The sequence below is a fragment of the Bos grunniens genome, chromosome 22 (genome assembly GCF_055505025.1).
Source record: "Bos grunniens cultivar Pamir isolate PY7600 chromosome 22, Bosgru_T2T1.0, whole genome shotgun sequence".
Taxonomy (NCBI): domain Eukaryota; kingdom Metazoa; phylum Chordata; class Mammalia; order Artiodactyla; family Bovidae; genus Bos; species Bos grunniens.
In genome coordinates, this window is record NC_141186.1 from 51,784,860 (window position 1) to 51,806,064 (window position 21,205).

Here is a 21,205-nt window from a genome sequence, read left to right on the forward strand (position 1 = left end):
TACTTCTCTTGAACTCAGAAGTCTGACCCCGTCCAGGTAGGGAGAGTGCTGGACAAAGACTCGTTTTCTGTGCCCCTGGCCCCAGGTCTGTGAGCGTGGGCAGGAGGCTGTAAGGCCACCACGGAGGGTAGAGGCGAGTGATTGCTCAGTGCTGTGGGGGGTTTTTATTAGTCAGACTTCCCTTCCTGGCCTACTGCCCGGGCATGGCCAGGGACAGCCCATACAGCATGGCTACCGCCAAAGTCAGGAAGGCCAGCAGGCCCAGGGGGGCCAGCAGCCCTTCCCCGGGTGGGGCTCCAGGGCACATCTTTGGGGAAGGAGCTGGCTTGGGGCTCCTGTCACCTCGAAGGTTGGGGCCGGTGTCGCTGGCTCTGGCCAGGGGCACAGTGGCTGTGACAGCAGATGGCCTTGGGTTGGTTCCAGTAGAGGTTGTGATCACGTACATTGGCTTGACGGTGCTGAAGGGCTTGGCGTGAGCATCCACCCACCGTAGCAGGGCCCGCGGCCTCCACTGACAGACGCTCAGCAGGGCGAGCACGTCCCCCTCGGCGGTGTGCGAGTCTGGCGGGGCCTGCCCGTACAGGCGTGTGTAGACGCTGCCCAGGCTGTAGCTCTTCCTTGGGCCGTGCTCCGAGGAGCTGCCAGTCGGCTCCAGAGCCTTCAGGGCAGCGATGCTGTCCACACAGAAGGCGGCGTCCAGAGCACTGGCCAGGCCCAGCAGTGCCAGCTCGGCCCGGAGCAGGGGGAAGTCGTAGCGGTCACCATTGTGGGCCACGAGGCACCAAGGCTGCGGCTGGCGCTGTAGGAAGGTACGGATCAGGTTGACCAGGTCAGCGTCAAAGGCCCGACGCCCATGTGCAGCCAGCACGGCGGTGCTCAGGCCCGTGATTTCGCTGGCCGCGGGGCTGCACACCTTCCCTGGAGCCACGCACAGGGAGAGCTTGTCCAGCACCCGGGGCGGCACGGGTGCCGTTGGCGAAGGCCCCTGAGGCGCAGAAAGGCCCTCCAGGGCATATCTGTGGACGGCCAGCAGGCACAGCTCGGTGATCTTGGGCTGGGAGAAGGGCAGGCCGGTGGCCTCCAAGTCCAGGAAGATGAGGGTCTGCACAGGCCCCGGGGGCAGGGCCCGAGAGCCCATGGTGGGTGTCTGCTGCTGAGCCTGGGGAGGAGCAGGGGGTCGGGGTGGGAGAGTGAGTGTCCGCTGACGGGCTGTAAGGTGGGTGGGGTGGGAGCACCTCTGGCCTTCCCTGCCCCATTAGATCCTGTTGCTGAGCTCCAGCACCCACTATCAGGCAGTAAGACAGAGAAGGTAGGGTGGCTTCCTTAGTGGGACCCGCTCACTCAGCTGTCCAGGGGAAGGCTCAGCTCCTCCCCTGGTGCCCTCTTAGTGTATGTGGGGGTACCCATGGCCCTCCCACCCTGCCTCATCCCCTTGGGGGTTCTCACTTACCGAGGAGCCAGCAGGCAGCAATGACTCAGGGTGCACACTCTCTGCCTGGTTCTTGCTGCCGGCAGCAGCAGTGGCGGGAAGTGAAACTTAGCCTGAGCCCGCCCAAGGGCTGCTGTGAGCACGGCCCGCCCCTCGTCAGCTGGCTTGGGCCGTCCCTCCTGATAGCATCCGTCCCTCTCCAGGCACCCGCAGGGCCGCCCCAAAGGCCTCAGATCTCTGGCTGTGGGCCCGCTGGCTAGCATGGTGCACCAGGGCCCTCGCACGCTCAAGGTGGGAGGACCAGGCTATGGGGGGAGGCTGGCTTCATGACTTGGCCTGCTGGGAGCCCCCTTGCTATGGCCATTTTGCACGCAGTCTGTGGCCCCACTTTCCCAGGCCTCCCTGTAGGCCTGGGCTGAGGGCTGCCTCCACCCCTGCACACAATGGTTTCTTCCAGTGGCCTCAGGAGAGAGGGATGACTCAGGGCAAATCCACAAGGGGCAGGGCTCCTTCCCCAGGGCAGATTCATCACCGTGGGGCTGGAGCTCTCCTCTCTGGCAGGGCCCAGCAAGGATCTCAGCCTTTCCCAGGTCTCCCTCCTGCTCTGCCCCTCCCACTCTGCCCACACGGAGCAAACTCAGGAAACACAAGGCTGGCGCGCTCTCAGCCAGTCAGTGCTTTTAATCAGAGGAGGAGGGAAGGACGGGAGTGGCTCTGGTGCCACCGTGTGGCTCGGTGCTCACAGGCCTCAGCCACAGTCCATCTCGGGCTCGTCCATGTCGGTCTCCACGGCACAGAGATCCTCCAGGGCCGCCTCTGAGCCAAAACCCAGAAGGTTCTGTGGTGAAGGCCCAAAGGCGCCGGGACTGGGGGTGGCCCCACCACTCCGTCCGCCCCCCCAGGCCCGCAGGAACTAACCAGTCCCTTCCACGCCCAGGCCTCGCTCCCTCAGCTACTGCAAGCAAAGTGATACAAAGGCGATTCAGACAGGGATGTTTCTGGAAAAGCCATGGCTCTGCCAGGCTGAATCAGTAGATACGAGCCAAAGGCAGGCTGATATACTGAGAGAGGAGCCAGAGCAGGAAGGGAAGGGTGGCCGGGTGCTGGCAAAGGCTGTGTGGATGGCGGGCCGCTGACTTAAGGCCAGGGGGTCTGACTCGCCCGGGGACTTCAGAGCCGACCCCACGTTGGGGCTGGGGCGGGGGGCCTCCTGCAGGCTCACCTTCACAGTCGGTCACGTCAGGAAGCCCTCGAATCAGCGTGCTGACCCCGGGCATGACCTGGTCGTACTGGTGCAGGACCTCCACGCAGTGCACTGTGAAGAGCTTGTCCTTCTGGGACAGGCCGTGCAGCAGCAGCACCGTGTCCCGCAGACACCGCACCGTCCGCCTCTGCTGCTCGGTGCGCGGGGGCCCCCTTGCCCGCCGCACTGTCAGCCACTGTCTGTGCAGCACCACCGTGAGCGCTCTGACCACCTGCGGGAGGGCGCGGGCAGAGGTCAGGGCATGTGGTCTCTGCACCCGGACCACCGGCTCAGTGGGGCAGCCCCGGTCCTAGCCTCACCCCAGGGTGAGAAGGGTTCTGAGCGGCAGCACCAGGGTCCAGCCCTGGTGAAGGAGCATGGAATGCTCTCCAATGGCCCTGTCACCCACCAGCAGGGCTGCCCGCTGCCAGCCCCCTTCTGCCCCTGGCACTCACCTCCACGTTGCACTGGCAGCTGGAGCCAGTGACTGGGGAGGAGGGGCTCTGCACACCCAGCTTGGCCAAGAGCCACACGGCCTAGAACGAGAACAGACTCGGTTACATCCGCGCCAGAACACCACCCCAGTTCCAATCACGGTGAGGGCTTTCTCAGGCTTCTTGCAGAGCTCCAGTGGCCTAAGCAACTGCCTGTCTAAAGAGTCCCTTGGACTGCAAGAAGATCAAACCAGTCCACCCTAAAGGAAATCAGTCCTAAATATTCACTGGAAGGACCGATGCCGAAGCTGAAACTTCACTACTTTGGCCACCTGATTCGAAGAGCTGACTCCTTAAAAAAGACCCTGATGATGGGAAAGATTGGAGGCAGAAAGAGAAGGGGACGACAGAGGATGAGATGGTTGGATGGCATCACTGACTCAATGGACATGAGTTTGAGCAATCTCCTGGAATTGGTGATGGACAGGAAAGCCTGGCGTGCTGCAGTCCACGGGGTCGCAAAGAGTTGGACATGACTGAGCGACTGAACTCAACTGTCTGCACTGATGGGATCCAAGAGGTGATGGTATCCTGGGCCTTCCCAAGAGACGCTCAGGACCAAGACCTGTGTGTCACCAATGACTCCCTGCCTCCAGGCCCACCTCCAGGTACCAGGCCACCCTGCCACCCCAGGATATCCTGGGTCCATGCGTGTTATATCTGTATAGTAGGGGGCCCCCCAAAACGAGTCTTCCTTGTTAGTCTCTAAACACGTCACCGATGTGAATGAAAGCCCCTTTTGTCCCCTAGGGAGGAAAAGTGCCCCTCCGGTGGGGTGGCGTGGGGTGGGGTGGCAAGCCGTCCACAAAGGGGCTCTGGTTCTTTTACCTCTTGCTCCAGCTGCAGCCACTGTGTCTCGGAGGCGGCTCTGTCAGGCCTTGACGTGATGTACATGTACAGCAGCAGCAGGAGGCAGCCTTCTGGAAGGGAGGCCCCAGCTCACACTCAGGCTCCGCCCTCCCACCCACCGCCTGAGGTACAAGCTGCGGGAGGCCTCAGGAGGTGCCTGGCCCGTCCCTGCCACCTCCCTCCCCTCCAACTAGCCGGAGCTGTCCGGGCGCGTGCCCCCCACCCCCTGGCCTGCTTTACCCGAGTGGGAGCAGAGCTGAGGTGCGAGCTTCTCATGGTCCACCAGGAGGGACAGGAGCTCAACCGTCAGCAGCACGCTGGGCAGGGGCGTCTCTGGGCGCAGGCACTGCGGCAGCACCCTGAACACGCACTGGAACCTGAAACACAGGGGCCCAGAAAGACGTGATGCCTCCAAGGCAGCTCCGAAACTCACCCTCCTTTTTCACTGTCGGTAACGGGAAATTGAAGAGGCCACGGAAGAGGAGCCTGGATTCAGGCAGACCTGGGTCCAAATGTTAGCCTGCAAACAAGTGAGTTACCCTTCACTGCGGGGCTGCCATGGCTGAAAGAGGACAGGACCTTGCCTGGCCCAGTGCCACCTCGAAAATACAGGATGCCTCCCTGGACCTGGGGAGCTGGCCTCTACACTGCTCCCAGCTCCTTCCTGCCTCTGCTCTCAAATACAGAGCCAGGTCTTGAGCTGAGTGTGAGAGGAAAGTCCTAAACCCACCACCAAAGGACTAGCCAGACTCTGGTCAGATCTCATGACATCACTTGCCAAGCAAGGAAGACTTCATTTTCTCCGCTTGTCAGGAAACACTAGCTCCTCTGCAGCCAAGTATATGAAGGTACCCACTTGAGGTGTGCATGGTGAGGGGCTCGGGCACTCTTCCCCCAAGTCTCGGGCAAAGACCTGGCCCATTCATTACCAGGGAGCCAAGTCCTAAGATAAGCACTGCTGTTTGCTCAACCCACACAACCTCCTAGGTGGTGGGGGAGTTCTATGGGTGTGTCCCCTTTCATATAAGGAGGTTAAGAATATTCCCTGTGTACCATTAGGGAACAAAGTCTATTTGGGGCAAACTCATTTGAGAGCAAATCCTGTACGATAGACAAGCTGAACGTTTCTAGCCACCAGGGAGTATGGAACTTGTTGGGAAACTGGAATTTCCAAGTATCCACTAACAAGTAACCTAATTTCATTATTAGGCTAGAAGTGGCCCACTGAAACTAAAATAAATAAATCTGTCTATATATACAACACAGTTATTTCCAAAGTATTTTTTGAAAACATCAGAGCCTTCTTTTAAATGCTTTTTTTTCCCTCCAGGGCCCCCAAATGCACAATAAATAACAGTCGTGCTAGTCTGCATGAGTTGGAGATAAGTCCTTTTTGTTCAAAAGCACCTGTCAGAAAAAAAAAAAAAAAAAAAAATGCCCCTGCCATGCCAGTACCTGGGGAGCAACCCTGGACCACCTAACTGCTACACCAGATGGGGTAGAAAGGCAAGACTCGGGATGACATGCCCTCAAGCCTGGATGGGCAGTGGCGCCCTTCCCGAGACCACAGGCTGCCTGGCCGCTTGTGCTGTACCACGTATGCTTTAGAGCCCTGGTAGCACCTGTGTTACGCTCCCTGGTGGCTCAGACGGTAAAGAATCTGCCTGCAGTGCGGTTCAATCCCAGAGTTGGAGTGGGCACGGCAATCCACTCCAGTATTCTTGCCTGGAGAATCTCCATAAATAAAGGACCCTGGCAGGCTACAGTCCATGGGGTCACAGAGTCGTACTGAACGACTAAGCACAGCCCAGCACCTGTCCCTGGCTTTTGCTTTTATTCCAAGGTGAACAGGAAGCTGTGTGGTAATGGGGTTCAGCTTGTAAGCATGAAGGAATTTGGAAGGGAAGTACTGTGTGGGAAGTGGCATCAGACAGTCACTTAGGAGCCTAACTGGCTTGAAACCATCTAATACACTCCCTCTGGCATTTCAGACAAGATTCCCTAACTCAACACAGAGTTTATTCACTCAGCAAACACTGAGTGCTCACAGAGAGCCAGGCTCTGTGCTGGGCGGGAGGACGCAGGGCTCTGAGGGTGCCGCCTGGGCTTGTAAGCGCCCATGAAACGGCTGTTGTTTCACCTTACAGACAAGGTCAACAGAATAGAATGGTGATCTATCTACCATGATAACTGGTAAAAATGTGGTTCCTGGAATTCATTCATTTAAACAATAAGAAAGCAAGATGCAAGGATTTTTCACTTATCCACAGATCAATGTGATGAGCTGCATTAACAAAGTGACTAAAAAACCATACGATCATCTCAACAGATGCAGAACATTTGCTAAAGTTCAGCATCCATTTTTGATAAAAACTTCAGAGAGCAGGTATAGAGGAAACTTAGGTCAACATACTAATAATAAAGGCCACATATGAAAAACCCACATCTGACATCATACGCACTGGTGAAAAGCTGAAAGCATTTTCCCTAAGATCAGGAACAAGACAAGGATGCCCACTCTCACCATTTTTATTCAGCATAGTTTTGGAAGCCCTAACCACAGCAATCAGAGAAGAAAAAGAAAGAAAAAGGAATCCAAACTGGCAAGGAAGAAAAAAATGTCACTGTTTGCAGATGACATACCGTACGTAGAAAATCTAAGATGCCACCAGAAAATGACTAGAACACATCAATGAATTTGGTAAAGTTGCAGGATACAAAATTAAGACACAGAAGTCTGTTGGATTTCTGTACACTAACAATGAGCTATCAGAGAAATTAAGGAAACAATCCCACTTACCATTGCATCAAAAAGAATAAAACATCTAAGAATAAGCCTACCTAAGCAGGCAAAAAGGCCCAGACTCCCGTAACTGTAAGATGTTGATGAAAGAAACTGAATACGACACAGATGAAATGACAGAACCTATTCTTGGATTGGAAGACTCGATACTGTCCAAGTGACTGTACTACCCAAGGCAATCTACAGATTCAGTGCAATCATTATCAAATTACCAATGGCATTTTTCACAGAACTAGAAGAAAAACATTTAAACAGGCAGAACGCCGTTTGACATAAATTGCAGCAACTGATTTTTAGACCCATCTCTTAAAGCAAACAAAAGCAAAAAAAAAAAAAAAGCCAATGGGACCTGCCTAATTAAATTTAAAAGCTTTTGCACAACAAAGGAAACCATGGACAGAATGAAAAGAGAACCCATTATTGTGGGAGAAGATAACTGCAAGTGATATGACCGATAAGGGGGTCATATATTCAGCATATATAAACAGCTCGTACAACTCAACATTAAACAAACAACCCAATCAAAAATGAGCAGAACTGAATAGACATTTTTCCAAAGAGGACAGCCAGATGGCCCACAGACACATGAAAAGATGCTCAGTTATCACTCATCACCAGGGAAACGCACATCAAAACCACAATGAGACATCACCTCAAACTGGTTGAATGGCTACCACCATCAAGAACACCAATAACAAATGTTGGCAAGGATGAGAAGAAAAGGGAATCCTTCAGTGCTATTGGTGGGAATGTAAATTAGTGCAGCCATTGTGGAAGAGTATGGGAGTTTCTCAAAAAACTAAAATGGGAGTACCATATGATCCAGCAATTCTACTTCTGGGTTATATCCGGGAAGAAAAAAACAAAACAGTAATTTGGAAAGATACATGCACTCCGATGTTCATAGAAGCATTATCTGCAATTGCCAAGGTGTTGAAGCAACCTAAGTGTCCATCAGCAGATGAATGGATAAAGAAGTTGTGATACACACACACACACATCGGAATACTGTTGTTGTTCAGTCGCCAAGTCAGGTCAGACTCTTTGGGACCCCATGGACTGCAGCATGCCAGGCTTCTCTGTCCTTCACTATCTCCTGGAGTTTGCTCAAATTCATGTCCATTGAATCGGTGATGCTATCTAATAACCATCTCATCCAATGCCACCCCCATCTCCTTTCGCCTTCAATCTTCAACTCAGCCATAAAAGGAACAAAATTTTGCCATCTGCAACAACATGGATGGCCTTGGAGGGCATTATGATAAGTGAAATAAGACAGAGAAAGGCAAAAACTGTATGATATCATGTATATGTAGAATCTAAGAAATACAGGAAACTGGTGAACTAAAAAAGATAAAGACTCATAGAGCAAACTAGTGGTTACCTTTGGGGAGAGAGAAGGAAGGAAGGGCAGAATGGGGGTAGATTAAAGCAGCGTTGTTATGGGATTGTATGAAATCATGTGTGAAACTTCTGAAAATTGTAAAGCACTATGGAATTTTAAAAAGAAAAAAAGAGAAGACTCAAAAGGAAAAAAAAAAAATCCAAGCAACCAGCCACTATGACTTGGGCCTACCTTGCTGTCCATACTACTCTGCAGTACACTGTGTCGAGCTCTGAGCACCACCTTTAGGATGGACCAGACAGGCGGGAATATATTCATATGGCAACCAGGATCCAGAAATGTGTTTAGTAAACAGGTATTCTGGGCTCAGAGATGAAAAGACTTAAAATCTGTGCAGCCAGTGGAGTCGTTCCAACACAAGAACTGGCCTCTGGGTGGAGTGCTGAGGGGGGAGATGAGATTCTAGGACTAACTAGAGGACTGGCTGGGTGAGGTTTACCTTCCCAAGTGTTCAAGGTCTGGAATCCCAAGCTAGGACTTTATTATAGTGGTGTTTCGCAACAAACTTTAAGAGGAACAAGTGACCTGTGGCTCATGCCAGTGGTGGGCACCTTGCAGATGGGCAGATTCCCAGCAGTCAGCTTGTACCTGCACACCCTCTGCCTCCTCAGGGAACCCCAGCAAACTCAACTTCAACATGCCCATGATGTGCGGTCTTCACCTGACGCACGTCCCAGGTCCACAGGTCTCTGGGTTCGGTCTTTGTCTTGGGGGCAGGACGCTCTTCCATGGTGACTAGCAGCCTTCTTTTAACACATGTGTGTTTTGCTTACCTACTGTCTAGAGGCAGCACTAAGCCAAATAAACCACTTCCTTGGTTCTAACACCTGGCCCCATTTCCCATGACTTCAGAACTCCCTGAGCCAAGAACCTAAACCAAGGCTTAGAGCCGAGCAGTATGAACGCGGCAAGATGGGAGCAAGCTCAGGGGCCACAGGACAGACCTTGAGAGGTCAGGTAAGACCCACAAGGAACCATGACTCCCATGCTGCAGGATACCTGGGCAGGAAATCAAAGGAAGCATTTTCAGCTAATTCCACCAAAACCTTAAGGCACTGGCTGAGGACACTGGCTTGAAGGTGACCTGTTGCTGCAGAAGAGGAAGCCAGAAGGTGAAGGAGCATCTTCAAGAGTGGATGCTGGCCTTGGTCCTTGGCAAGCCCCTCTGGGGCTGAGGTTGCATCCCCATGACTATGTCCGTGAACCTGGCTCTGGTCTCCTTCGCCCGCAGCAGGCTCAGCGCCTGCTCCTGACAGTAACAGGCAGACGACTGCTCCGCTGTGGCACACCAGGTGCTGGAGAACGCTAAGTGCCGCCACCGAGAAGCCTTCCAGGTTATAAAGAGAGTCCTCGGGGCTGGCCTCTACCCCAGGGCTCACACGGGAGGGGTGTGTCGGCGGGTCCGCAGGCGCTCCGCTTCTCTTGGCTGCTGCCAAATCCTGCAGAGCCTGACAGTGTAAGCCGATGAAGAACTGTACCAGGGGGAGGAGATGCACAGCCCCAGGGAGCCTGTGGAGCGGGAAGGCCCTTCCGCCTCCCTCTGCTGGGTCTCTGTCGCTGGAGCCTTCCTCATTCCTGGCCACCAGGTTCAGTCCGGTGAGCGCCATGTGCTGCGCTTCTCTCAGGGCTGAGACGGGAAATGACCCATCGCGAGGACCTGTGGTCCTCAGGCTTGAAATCCCAGTCAAGGTACTAGCAACCAACACAAAAGAAAAGACACAAGTGTGAGAGGCAGATATGGTCAAGCAACCCAGATAGCCTGCAGCAAATTCTCTCATCTCCCTGCCCAGAGCAGATGTCTGGGGCTGGTCAGGACCAGATGGGGACTTGCTCCCCCAAAACTCCTTCCAGACAAGCTTTTTAGGAGTCTTGTGCTTACCTGCCAAGCCCCGGTAGCTGGAACTGGGTGCCAGCAGGAGCCTCAGGACAACTGCTCAGGAGATGGCACAGACCCAGGGGAGACCCGGGGATCAAAGGCTGCTTCAGGAGAAGGTTTATCAAAATGGAGCCTGCGGAAAGACAGGTGACATGAGAGTGCTTTTCTATAATGCCAACTCTCCTCTCAACAGCCACTGAGGTCCCCTGAGACACCTGTGGGTACTGAAGGCTCGGGGGCATACTTGTTCTTGGCCCCTCCCAGTTTATAGCCACATACTTCAATCACAGATTCCTATTCCCACTGACCCTCTAAAGCATTGCCTGGTTCCCACAGCCCAGGACAGCTAGGCAATTCCAGTGCAGCCTCACAGAGCACAATCAGAGCTGGGCAGGCATCCGGCAGAAGGGGCACGCCTTCTGGTACCTTGATTGTTTGATCTCCAGCTGTCAAGAAGACTTTTCTGGGGCTCTTCCTGCTTTATGGGGCCACCTCCCAGACTGTGGACCTTATTCTCTGCAACTAGATAAATAAAATGTTAATCAAAATTAGAACATGAAAACATGCATCTATCAGAAACTCTTTAAACGTGACGAGTTTCAAACATACATTGTTTTATTTTTTTCAACTCTGGATCAAAACAAGAGCCAAAGCAACTCATGAACCTTCGCATCTTTGCCTTCCTCATATAAAATAGGAACTTGTATAAGGAAAAGAAAATTAAATTGTGTTCCCCACTCCTAAGTCAGGCAATAACATAAAAGCTGTAACCTTCACATTTATGTGATTATTACATGCCAGACACTGTTCTAAGAGCTTTATACCTGTCAACTCTCTTGTTCTTCACACCAGCCCTCCCAGGAGGTGTTATTAGTGGCTTTGTTCTATATACGGGAAAACTGAAGCACAGAGGTTTGCTGTGTGTCTGTGTGTATGTGTGTGTATGTGTGTGTTCAGTGTGTGTGTGTGCTTAGTCGCTCAGTCACGTCTGACTCTTCGTGACCCCATGGACTGTAGCCTGCACCAGGCTCCTCTGTCCATGGAATTTTCCAGGTAAGGATACTAGAGCAGGTTGCCATTTCCTTCTCCAGGGAAATCTTCCCAACTATAACCGCTTCTCAATTTGCTCCAAAATGTGCGTAGCTGTAGTTGGCAGGGGTGCCGTGATGCTAATGACTTGAAAGAGCTGATGGTGGCAGGACAGAGGTGGATCTGAATGGCAGGATACACGGGCACAGCACAGTCTCCCAGTGAAAACTACCAACGCTAGATTGCTTCTCTCTAGAAGCAGGAGCACTGTCTCCGTCTGGACTCAGCCTGGCGACGAAAGGAGCGCATATTCCTGCACCCTAGTTGTGTTTCTGGCCTGTTGATGGATGCTGACTGCGGAGGTTTTAAAATACGCCTGCAAGTTCTTTGACACACTTGCACTCAAAGGGCGCAGCCTAGTTTCCTTCCCCTTGAACACGGCCCAGACTCAGGGACTCAGTTCTAATGAACAGAACTTACGCTGAGTGATAGAACTGACGCTATGTGACTTCCAGGTTCAGACACAGAAAGGATAGATTCCGCTTCCACCAAGCTCTCTGAGTTTGCTAGCTCTTTAGGAAGCCATCTACGGGGTGAGGAGGTCAGCCAAGGAGCCCTGGGGAGAGGCCCACATGTGAAAAGGAATTCCACTGCTGGACATGTAAGTGCACCACCTTGAAATAGATCCTCCAGCCCCTGACAAGCCTTCAGTGATTCCAGCACCCTTAGAGACAAACCATCCCCACTATGCTGTCAGAACTGTGGGCCCACAGAAAGGAGGAGAAAATAAACACCCAATTGTTTCAAGGCTCAAGGTCAAGTGGTCTGATATTGAGTTGTAGATGATAGAGAGACGGACTTACCCTCTCTGCTCATCGGGGATTTGTATGCTGGCTCTGTCTGGCAGGGCTGGGGAAGGGACTTGTTAGCACTAAAAGACTCCTTTGTAGGGAAAGATGGTTTTCCAAATTGTGGAGAACATGCTTCTGGCTTTATAACCACAGAAGGGCTTTTCCTAGGACTGGAAAAAGTTAACTATGAAAGCAGAGTAATGATTCTGCTAACCCTTATGTAAAATTCCTGGTTATAAAACTTCTAACAGGTTTTAAACTTTTCATGTTCAGGTGATTTGACCAAAAGATTCATCTAATCCACACTTGTTAGTCTTTGTCAGGATAGCAGTGTAAAAGTCAAGGCATTTTCATCCAAATGGTAGAAAAAAATCTTTCCTTTGTTTCTACCTTCAAAAGTATTGGGCAGAATTCAAGTACTATTTCCAATTCTACCAAAACATATTTTCAATTTGTAACCTCTTTTTTAAAAAATTTAATTGGAGGATAATTGCTTTACAATGTTGTACCGGTTTCTGCCATCCAACAGTGCAAATCAGCCATAAGTATACGTGTCTCCACCCCCTTGAACCCGCCTCCCACCGCCCACCCCATCCCACCCCTCTAGGTGGTCACAGAGTGCCAGGTTGAGCTCCCTGTGTTACACAGCACTGGTAATGTATATGTCTCAGTGCTAGTCTCTCAATTTGACCCACACTCTCCTTCCCTGTGTCCACAAATCTGTTCTCCGTGTCTAGATCTCTATTGTTGCCCTGCAAATAGGTTCATCAGTACTATTTTTCAAAATTCCATATATATATATACATACATACATACATGATACTTTTTTTTCCTGAATTACTTCACTCTGTATAACACGCTCTAGTTCATCCACCTCACTAGAACTGACTCAAATTCATCCCTTTTATGGCTGAGTAATATTCCATTGTATATATGGACCACAACTTCTTTATACTTTTATCTGTGGATGGACATCTAGGTTACTTCCATGTCTTGGCTATTGTAAATAGTGCTGCAATGAACACTGGGGTACATGTGTCTGTTTCAATTATGGTTTTCTCAGGGTATATGCCTAGTAATGGGATTGCTGGGTCATATGGTGGTTTTATTTCTAGTTTTTTAAGGACTCTCCATACTGTTCTCCACAGTGGCTGTATCAGTTTGCATTCCCACCAACTGTGTGAGAGGGTTCCCTTTTCTCCACACCCTCTCCAGAATTTATTGTTTGTAGATTTTTTGATGATGGCCATTCTACCTTATATTGTCCCTCTCCCCACTGGCAACCACTAGTTTACAACAACCTCTTTTTTAATAGCCAGGGACTGAATTAAAAGATTTTCAGTAGAAAGAGCATCTAGTGAGAGGTGTGTTGTTTCTTGCAACTAGGAAATGGCTGGTTCCTTGGTGCCAGGGCTTTTACGTTAGAGAAGCAGTCTTAACCCTCCAATTAGATCAGACAATGCTGAGGCCGTCCTGTGAGTAGAGTGTGAAGAGGTAAGGATGGATTCCTTCTGCTGTCCTCTGTCTTATCTGGACTACGTAAGGCCTAAAGAGTTCAGTTTCATACCCTGCCCATTATAAGCAAAGGCAGCAGAATGCTGAACACCAGAAAAAGACGACCTGACCTACACTGTCCAAGTTTCAAGAATGATACTGACAGACTTCTCACAGGACAGACCATTAACAAACTGATTATATCTGCAGCAAAGGTGGGGGCCGTTGGGCAGCAAATGAGAAAAAATGTTCTAAGCAATTGGGACTGACATACAGTTGGGACAAAATCACTTATTTGAAACAAATTACATAAAAATGAAGACTGGTCTACTCTAAAACTCTAGAGGTCATCTTTCCAGCCTTTTCTCATCCTGAGTTGTGTTTATAAAGTCCTACAGGAAGAAAGCACTTTCAGAGAGTGTGGGGCCCTTATGCTACGACCCCCCAAACCATTCCAGCCTCATCTGAACCACCTTTGAGGCCTCCGGAAAAGAGGATCTGTGCCCCAGTGGCAGAGTCTAAATGACCTTTGTTCACAACTAGCCTGATACCGTCATTCAGACTTTTTAGGAAACGATAACAAAACTGTTTCCTCCCTCTAGCGCCATCATTACCTGACATGGGAAACGGTGGGTACAGCTAGTTTATTAGCTCGTTCACTGCTCTGAAGCTTCGTTCTTAATTCATTCATCTCTGCATCTTTAAACTGGAGTTCAGACTGCAAGGACTGGAGCTGGAAGGCAAAAGAAATAGAGAGGTCTCATCACATATACAGAAACAGCTCTGGGGGACTGTCCTGGCAGCCCAGTGGTTAAAAGTCCATGTTTCCAATGCAAGCGGTCCAGGTTTGATCCCTGGTCTGGGAACAAGGATCCCACCACCACCAACAATAAAAAGTAGTTCTGGGCTTCAAAAATCTCAAGCTAGTAAAAGAAAAACAAACAATGAGAAATAGTATAAAAGTCTGCTGTGACATAAATGGCCCCAAAATATCAAGTTTTAGCTTTCTTACTGAAAGATGGCATGGTATTCTAGAAAGATATTTTGACCTGTTTATTGCTAGGTGGTATGTGAGGATTCAAACACCATTTACTCGGCCTCTCTGAACTTCAGCTGACGTGTAAGATAAATACCTGTCTTCATGACTGGGGGGATTAATTAAGAATATAACTGTAAAATGCCCAGCACAAAGCTTGCCAGGGTGCAGTATCTCACAGTAACATGGAGACCTTGTAGTGAACCTGTTGCTATGCTTTAGTCACTCAGTTGTGTCTGACTCTTGGCGACCCCATGGACTGTAGCCCCCCAGGCTCCTCTGTCCATGGGATTTCCCAGGCAAGAATACTGGAATGGGTTGCCATTTCCTCCTCCAGGGGATCTTCCCGACCCAGGGATCAAACTCACAGCTCCTGCATTGGCAAGTGCGTTCTTTACCCCTGAGCCACCAGGGAACATGGTGGTGCACAGTCCAGGTCTTCCTGAAGCTCTGGGCTGAGAATCTGGAATAGTTTTACCAAAACCCTGAGCAGTGTGGGGAGACCTGCTGCTCTGGCCAACAGTAACTGCTGCCATTCCCTGAGCACAGTCCATACCAGGCATAGCACCAGACACGAGTGCAGGACCATTTAAGTCTCACAACAACCCTTCTGGTTATTTTCGGGAACAGATAAAGGAGATGAGTCATAGAGCATGACTGATCACCCTGAGGTCACCGCTTGAATGTGATAAACCCTGGCTTCAGTCTCTGGCTTGTTGGTACCTCCCTTGGTCTTCACTATGCATATGGAAAAGCAACTACTGCTGTTAGTGTTAGGCACAGGTCAGCGCTTCTTCAAAGACTGCCAAGTTTGCTGAATGAAGTAATGGCAGAGTAAAACCCATGTCCTTATTTGGGAAGTGAAGGAAAGTAATGTATACCTGGCACCCAGTTTTTCTCCCCACAACAGTGTCTCCCTCCCCTAAGAAACATCATTTTCCTGCCTCTGAATATGTGATTTGAATGGGAGCTATTATCTCTTTGGTTCCAGTGACTAGTTCCAGGGTAGGCATGTAACTCAGGTTAGACCAATTAGAGCCTTCCCCAGAATTTTAAAACTTGAGATGAGGACCCCTAAGTCTTCAGTCTGTTCTGGAGCTGTGAAATATGAGGCCTGGAGCTCTTGGAGAAAACATCCTCAGCCATAAGGATGGAATTTATCAACAGTACAGAGAATAAAGACGAGTTTTGGCACATCTCGAGTCATTTGAGACCGCAGTACATCTGTTTTCCCCAGACTTAGTTACAGAATGCAATCCTTTTTTTGTTTGTTTGTTTGGCCTAAGCTAGGTCAGTTGAGTTTCTGATCTGCGTGCCCCCCCGCCCCCCAAAAAAAGGAAGCAAATAATTTAAGCCTATTTCTGCAAAGTGTTAGCCAGTGGCTTAGGCAACCACAGCAAAGCAGAATTTCATCTACGTCCTTTTCCAAATCACCCAGCCTCAAAGAAAAGTACATGTAATTAGTTGGTAGCAAAAGTATTTTCAACAAACAACTGCTGAAGTCTTCCTGGGAGATTTATAAGCAACTTTAGGCATTGCTTCCAAAGGAACTCAGTAAGCAGGCAAAGCTGATGTCCATACAAGCAAAACATATCTCTGGGTCACCTTTTTGGAGAACTCCTTTTCTTTTTCACTGAGTGCCTGGGTTTTCTCTTGCTCAAGAAGGAAATGAGATCTTCTCTGTTCCTCTAGAATGGATTCTGTCTGATGCAATGAGTCCCGCAAAATTTTAATTTCTCCATTTTTAATGAGCACTTCTTCTTCCATTGCCTTCATCTGGAAATTCCAAATTGATCTCGTGAAAGGTTTGTAAGGGAAAATTGTATATAATATACAATGTGCTTATTTGCATTATAATTAACGCATATATGCACTTATTTCAACATGTAGCTGGGGAGGTGAAGAAACACATTTAAAACATGTCCAAAGGATCAATAAGTGCTCAGAATACATCCATGCCAACCAGACCACGACCTGCTAGGTCCATTCCTGGGACAGCAGGTTTTCAGCAAATAGCTTAAAGACATACTTGTCACTTCTGCGTGCACATTCCAAAGGTCCTAGGGACCTACAGATAGTCATATGAAAAATGTCTGCTTTTTGCAAAACTGTTAATGAAAATAGCAACCATTATGATGTTGTGTTTCTTCTATAAGACACATGCTATAAATTTATCTCAGTACTATAACAGAAAGTTTGTATCTCTTTTTGTATAGGTTTACAAAGTGTTTCTTTTCTTATCTTGGCTATTAGGAATCTCAGGATTTAGTTACAACCAAAATTTTCTGGCTTTCTTTCCCCAGCTTTCTCCCAATTCATGGGGATGAATCTGGACTCTTGTCTTAAAACTTTTCTATATTTTATTGTATAATGCTAACACATGCATAAGTGAATGCATTAACTACAAAAACTACAAGTTAAATCCCTTACCTTTTCTTTAAGTTCTTTGTATTGTGCCTGAAGTACCTCTAATTCAAAATTGTCTTTAACTGGAACACTTTCTCTGTTTTTCCCTGCAGGATATTTTGACATCCCATCTAATCTGGTGACCTTATGAACATCTGTAAAAAACAATTAAAAAAACCGAGTTCCCATATACTTTTTAAGACTCAGGATTTTCCACTTTCACCAGCCAGTGCTGAAAACAATCACTTTTGAAAGCAAATTAGAGAAAGATGTAGTAAGTAGAATACGTATTTTCGAACATAAGAACATGATTCAATCCTTATGAAATAACAAATTCTGCCACCCCCTCCCCATTCCGCACTCAGTTTCTTGTTTTTTTCCCCTGCATCCAGTTTTAAGGGTCTCAGCTAAAGGCTGAAAGGTGCTGTGGGAACCTCACTGTTCGAATCTCAGTGATCCATTATTCAACATTATTTACTCAGCATCTACAATATGTCAGGCACAATTTAGCCTCTCAAGAAAGCTACAGTGGTGAGAAAAATGGATACAGTCCTTACACTCATGGAGCTTACACGGCAATCAAAAATATAAGAATAAACATAAAATTACAACTGTTATAAAAGCTGCAGAGAAGAACAAATAGAGGGATGCCTGTAACAGGGGATTTCATCCACAAGGATGACTGGAAGCCTTCCCTGCTGCTAAGTCGCTTCAGTTGTGTCCGACTCTGTATGACCCCATAGACGGCAGCCCACCAGGCTTCCCCTGTCCCTGGGATTCTCCAGGCAAGAACACTGGAGTGGGTTGCCATTTCCTTCTCCAATGCATGAAAGTGAAAAGTGAAAGTGAAGTCGCTCAGTCGTGTCCGACTCTTAGCGACGCCATGGACTGCAGCCCACCAGGCTCCTCCGTCCATGGGGTTTTCCAAGCAAAAGAGTACTGGAGTGGGGTGCCATTGCCTTCTCCGGAAGCCTTCCCTAGATAAGTGATAACTGAATGGAGAGCTGAAGAACAAGCAGGAATTAACCAGAGGAGTGGCGATGGGGAATGGATGGAAAGAACATTCAATGTGTAAGAAACAGCAATATGGACTTCCCTGGTGGTCCAGTGGTTAAAACTTCAAATTTGCACTGCAGGGAGGGTGGGTTTGATCCTTGGGAACTAAATCCCATGTGCAGTGCAGCAAAAAAAAAAAAGACACAGCGATGTGCAGTTTCTGTATTGTAGGGAAGCATGGAGAATTCAAGGAATGAAGGAAGGTCAGTGTAGCTAGAAACCCGAGAGGGAAAGGGTCAGGCCATGCTGGGTCTTCTGGGCCATGTTAATGATTTTAATCTTTATACTAGAAGAAGTGTGAAGTCATTAAAGGCTTTCAGTAGGGATGTTCATTGTGCATCTGTGTGTGACAGAGATTTTACTTTTAAAATGATCACTCTGGCTGTGGTGTGAAGTCTGACTTGTAGGAGTCATAACTGGAAATGTGGACACAATTTAGTGAACTTTTGTCCAGGGGAGGGGTGATGGTAACACAGATCAGGGAGATGGCAGAGATGATGCAGAGGATGGATTCTCGAGATGGAAGAAAAAGGTAAAGTTACAGGATTTGGAAGGGGCCAGGGGGATGTTGGCTTGTGGTATGGGATGGAGAGTGGTGCCAGTCTCTGCCATGCAGAACATGTGTTCATCAACATGTCTTTTCTGAATGTCTGCTTTGCCAGGCACTATGCTGGAGATGCTGGTGGATGACTGGATTTCCAGGAAATGACTGTGTGGAATTTAACATGCCTATAAGACATCCAAGTAGAAATTCAAGGTACCCTCAAAACCTTTCTCTTCCAGGGAGCCCCATAAGATGTCACTAGAATGAGTGTAAGCTCCAAGAAGGTTGGGGCTTTTGTTTGTTGCTAAGTGTCTGTAGCTTCTAAAGTTTGGGCACCTAGTATAATTTATTGGTTGTATAAAAAGAATAAGTCTACCCTATCTCTTGCCTCTGCCAGATCCCTCTTGTGCTCAGGTGGTCCAAAGGAAAAGGTGGTCTTCATTCGATCTAAAGCCTCCCAAATATGTCATAAGAATGGGTCCCCACGTGTAGGTAAAGATGGTTCTTATGGCTATGGTAGTTGTGTTGCAAGGATCTCTGCTGAGAACTAAGAACCCAGTGGTCCAAAGTATAGAAACCCAAGTAAAATGTTAACCTAGCTTCCTATATTCCAAATCGGCTGTCTGACATTCCTGATACATTTCTCCTCTCAAATCAAAAGACCTCTTGGGAGACAACCGCTGCTTAAATCAGACTATTCCTAGGAAGGGGCAGTGTGGGTGCAAGACACCGGAACGGTCACCGCGGGGTTCCGAAGGCACAGCCATCTAGGGGGTCTAGGGAAGTCTGCACCACTCTCAAGAGGAAAAGGCGAACTCACTGGACACGTCCGGAGCCGTGGTCGGGCACTGGCTCAGGGCCTGGGACGCAAGCGTGTCGAGTTCCTCCAGGTCGTCGGCGGTGAAATCCCCATGCAGGCCGAATGGGTCTTCGGGGTCCGGGGTGGCGGGGATTCCTCGGGCCCGCTTGCTTGGAGGGTGCCCGGTGTTGGGCGGAGGGCCAGGACTAGGTGCCGGGGGCCCACTCCGCCTCCTGCTACCTGACGCGGAGATTCCAGCCATGCCTGCCGCCGGCTGATCTGTAAAGACACTGAACCCGGCCTATACCCGCGTGGAAGGAGGGATGGACCAACCGCCCGCGCGCCGTGGCTCGCCTCAGCCGCCGGGACACGCCCCCGAACCAACGAGCCAATCACCTGCCAGTTGACGGGCGCGGAGGAATGACATCATCAGAGCGCGCCGCGGTGCTCCATTGAGTGCGCGCTGAGCCCTGTTGCTTCCCGCCCTTCTTGGGCCCAGCCTCGCCTGGCGCTCTGGTACCGACTGTTAGGACTCGGTAGGCCACTACGGTGGTCTAAGCGCAGCGAACTGAGTTACTTAGCCAAACTCACCAGTCCCACCACGCAAGTGAGCTGTGTGCCGGCTCCCTGACATGCCCTGGGGTACACAGCAGCACTTGCTGGAGTTCGCCCAGATAGATATTCACCCGTGCAGTGTGAATCTATGGCAGGCAGCAGCATTCAGACTTTTGGTTTTTGTGACCTCGCTGTCCAGCCAGACCCACTTCTCAAATACCCCAGGCTCTTTTGAGGAGGAGTGTGGAAGAATGGGGTTGGGCTAGGAGTTAGGAATAGAGCTGTTATGAGCACACATCTTTGAGTACAGTAAATGTTTTGAATGTGTACATTTGGTGAAAGCCTGAGAAGGGTGTGCTTGTGTTGAAGGGTAAAGGAACTGCTCAGGCTGTTAATATTTATTCATTTCTCTGGGAGCTCTTAAGTGTTTTTGTTCCAAGTGCTGGTCATATGGAAATGAATGAGACTCAAGAAGTCAAGGAAGGTCCCATGGAAGTAGCAACTGGGCTGTCCTACAGGCTAAGTGGGAGTTACCAAGAGATATTAAGGAGGATGGCATCAAGATTACTCAGACAAGAATACAACACTGAAATAGAGGCCACACAAGTGCCAGGTAGGCGTTATCAACGGCAAAATAGGAGAGGAGCAGGGATTCAAGCTGGGCTTGAGTAGCTGACAGGATTTTACTGGCAGGCTGCAGTCCATAGGGTCACAAAGTACCAGACACGACTGGGTGACTAAGCACGGCACTGTGGTGTGCAGGACATTTAGCAGGAACAAGGTGTTGGAAAGTAACAGGGGCAAGACTTTTCATCCGTGTGTCGCTGAATCGTGTCTGACTCTTCGAAGTCCTGTGGACTGTAGCTTGATAGGTTCCTCTGTCCGTGGAATTCTAACTTAGCCTATGAGTATCCTATGAATGTTTGGGAGGGCAGTAAATGAAAGGGAGATAGTTGTCAGGGCCTAGAGGGTCTTCAGTACCTGGCTTTAATTTTTTGAGGTAACTGGTAGGTTCCCTCAGATAGTCACCCGAATATTGGATGCTATCTTAATTGCTCCAAGTTTCTGCTCTGGTAAAAACACAAGATTATACTTCGTAAGTGTAGACTGGGTTCCATCAAATAAAAGAGCAGTAGATTCATCTGAGGGGCAGTGTGCTAGCTCTGGCTCTCCGAAGGGTTATTCTCAGCAGCACAGGGATGGGTGCCAGCTGGCAAGTCCCTTGGGAATCCCTGAAGTCCAAAGAGGATGCTACTGGCTGTGGAACTTTCCGGGAGACAACCAAAGTGGGATGTTTATCTTTTACTAGTATCAAGTACATTAGAGTGGTAATACA

At 49.5% G+C, this 21,205-nt stretch overlaps 2 protein-coding genes across 4 annotated transcripts; both read right to left on the minus strand.

Annotated features, from left to right (window-relative positions):
• Positions 1-141: 141 nt before the first annotated feature.
• TREX1 (three prime repair exonuclease 1) lies at positions 142-2,792 on the minus strand. 2 transcript variants are annotated; one of them, XM_086368171.1, is made up of 2 exons: positions 2,652-2,792; positions 142-1,159 (listed from the first exon to the last, which is right to left on the minus strand). In XM_086368171.1, the coding sequence occupies exon 2, from the start codon at positions 1,136-1,138 to the stop codon at positions 191-193; it is 948 nt and encodes a 315-aa protein (XP_086224297.1). In that variant the 5' UTR covers positions 1,139-1,159; positions 2,652-2,792; the 3' UTR covers positions 142-190. The 2 variants fall into 2 exon arrangements, with proteins under 2 accessions (XP_086224297.1, XP_086224298.1); XM_086368172.1 differs by lacking the exon at positions 2,652-2,792 and adding an exon at positions 1,451-2,054.
• Positions 2,088-19,675, minus strand: ATRIP (ATR interacting protein). 2 transcript variants are annotated; one of them, XM_086368131.1, is made up of 13 exons: positions 19,336-19,675; positions 16,940-17,070; positions 16,115-16,285; positions 14,088-14,206; positions 11,992-12,149; positions 10,526-10,621; positions 10,103-10,232; positions 9,223-9,915; positions 4,256-4,392; positions 3,995-4,083; positions 3,128-3,208; positions 2,652-2,904; positions 2,088-2,245 (listed from the first exon to the last, which is right to left on the minus strand). In XM_086368131.1, exons 1-13 carry the CDS (start codon positions 19,574-19,576, stop codon positions 2,178-2,180), a joined length of 2,367 nt encoding a protein of 788 aa, XP_086224257.1. In that variant the 5' UTR covers positions 19,577-19,675; the 3' UTR covers positions 2,088-2,177. The 2 variants fall into 2 exon arrangements, with proteins under 2 accessions (XP_086224257.1, XP_086224256.1); XM_086368130.1 differs by having other exon boundaries at positions 3,995-4,086.
• Positions 19,676-21,205: the final 1,530 nt, after the last annotated feature.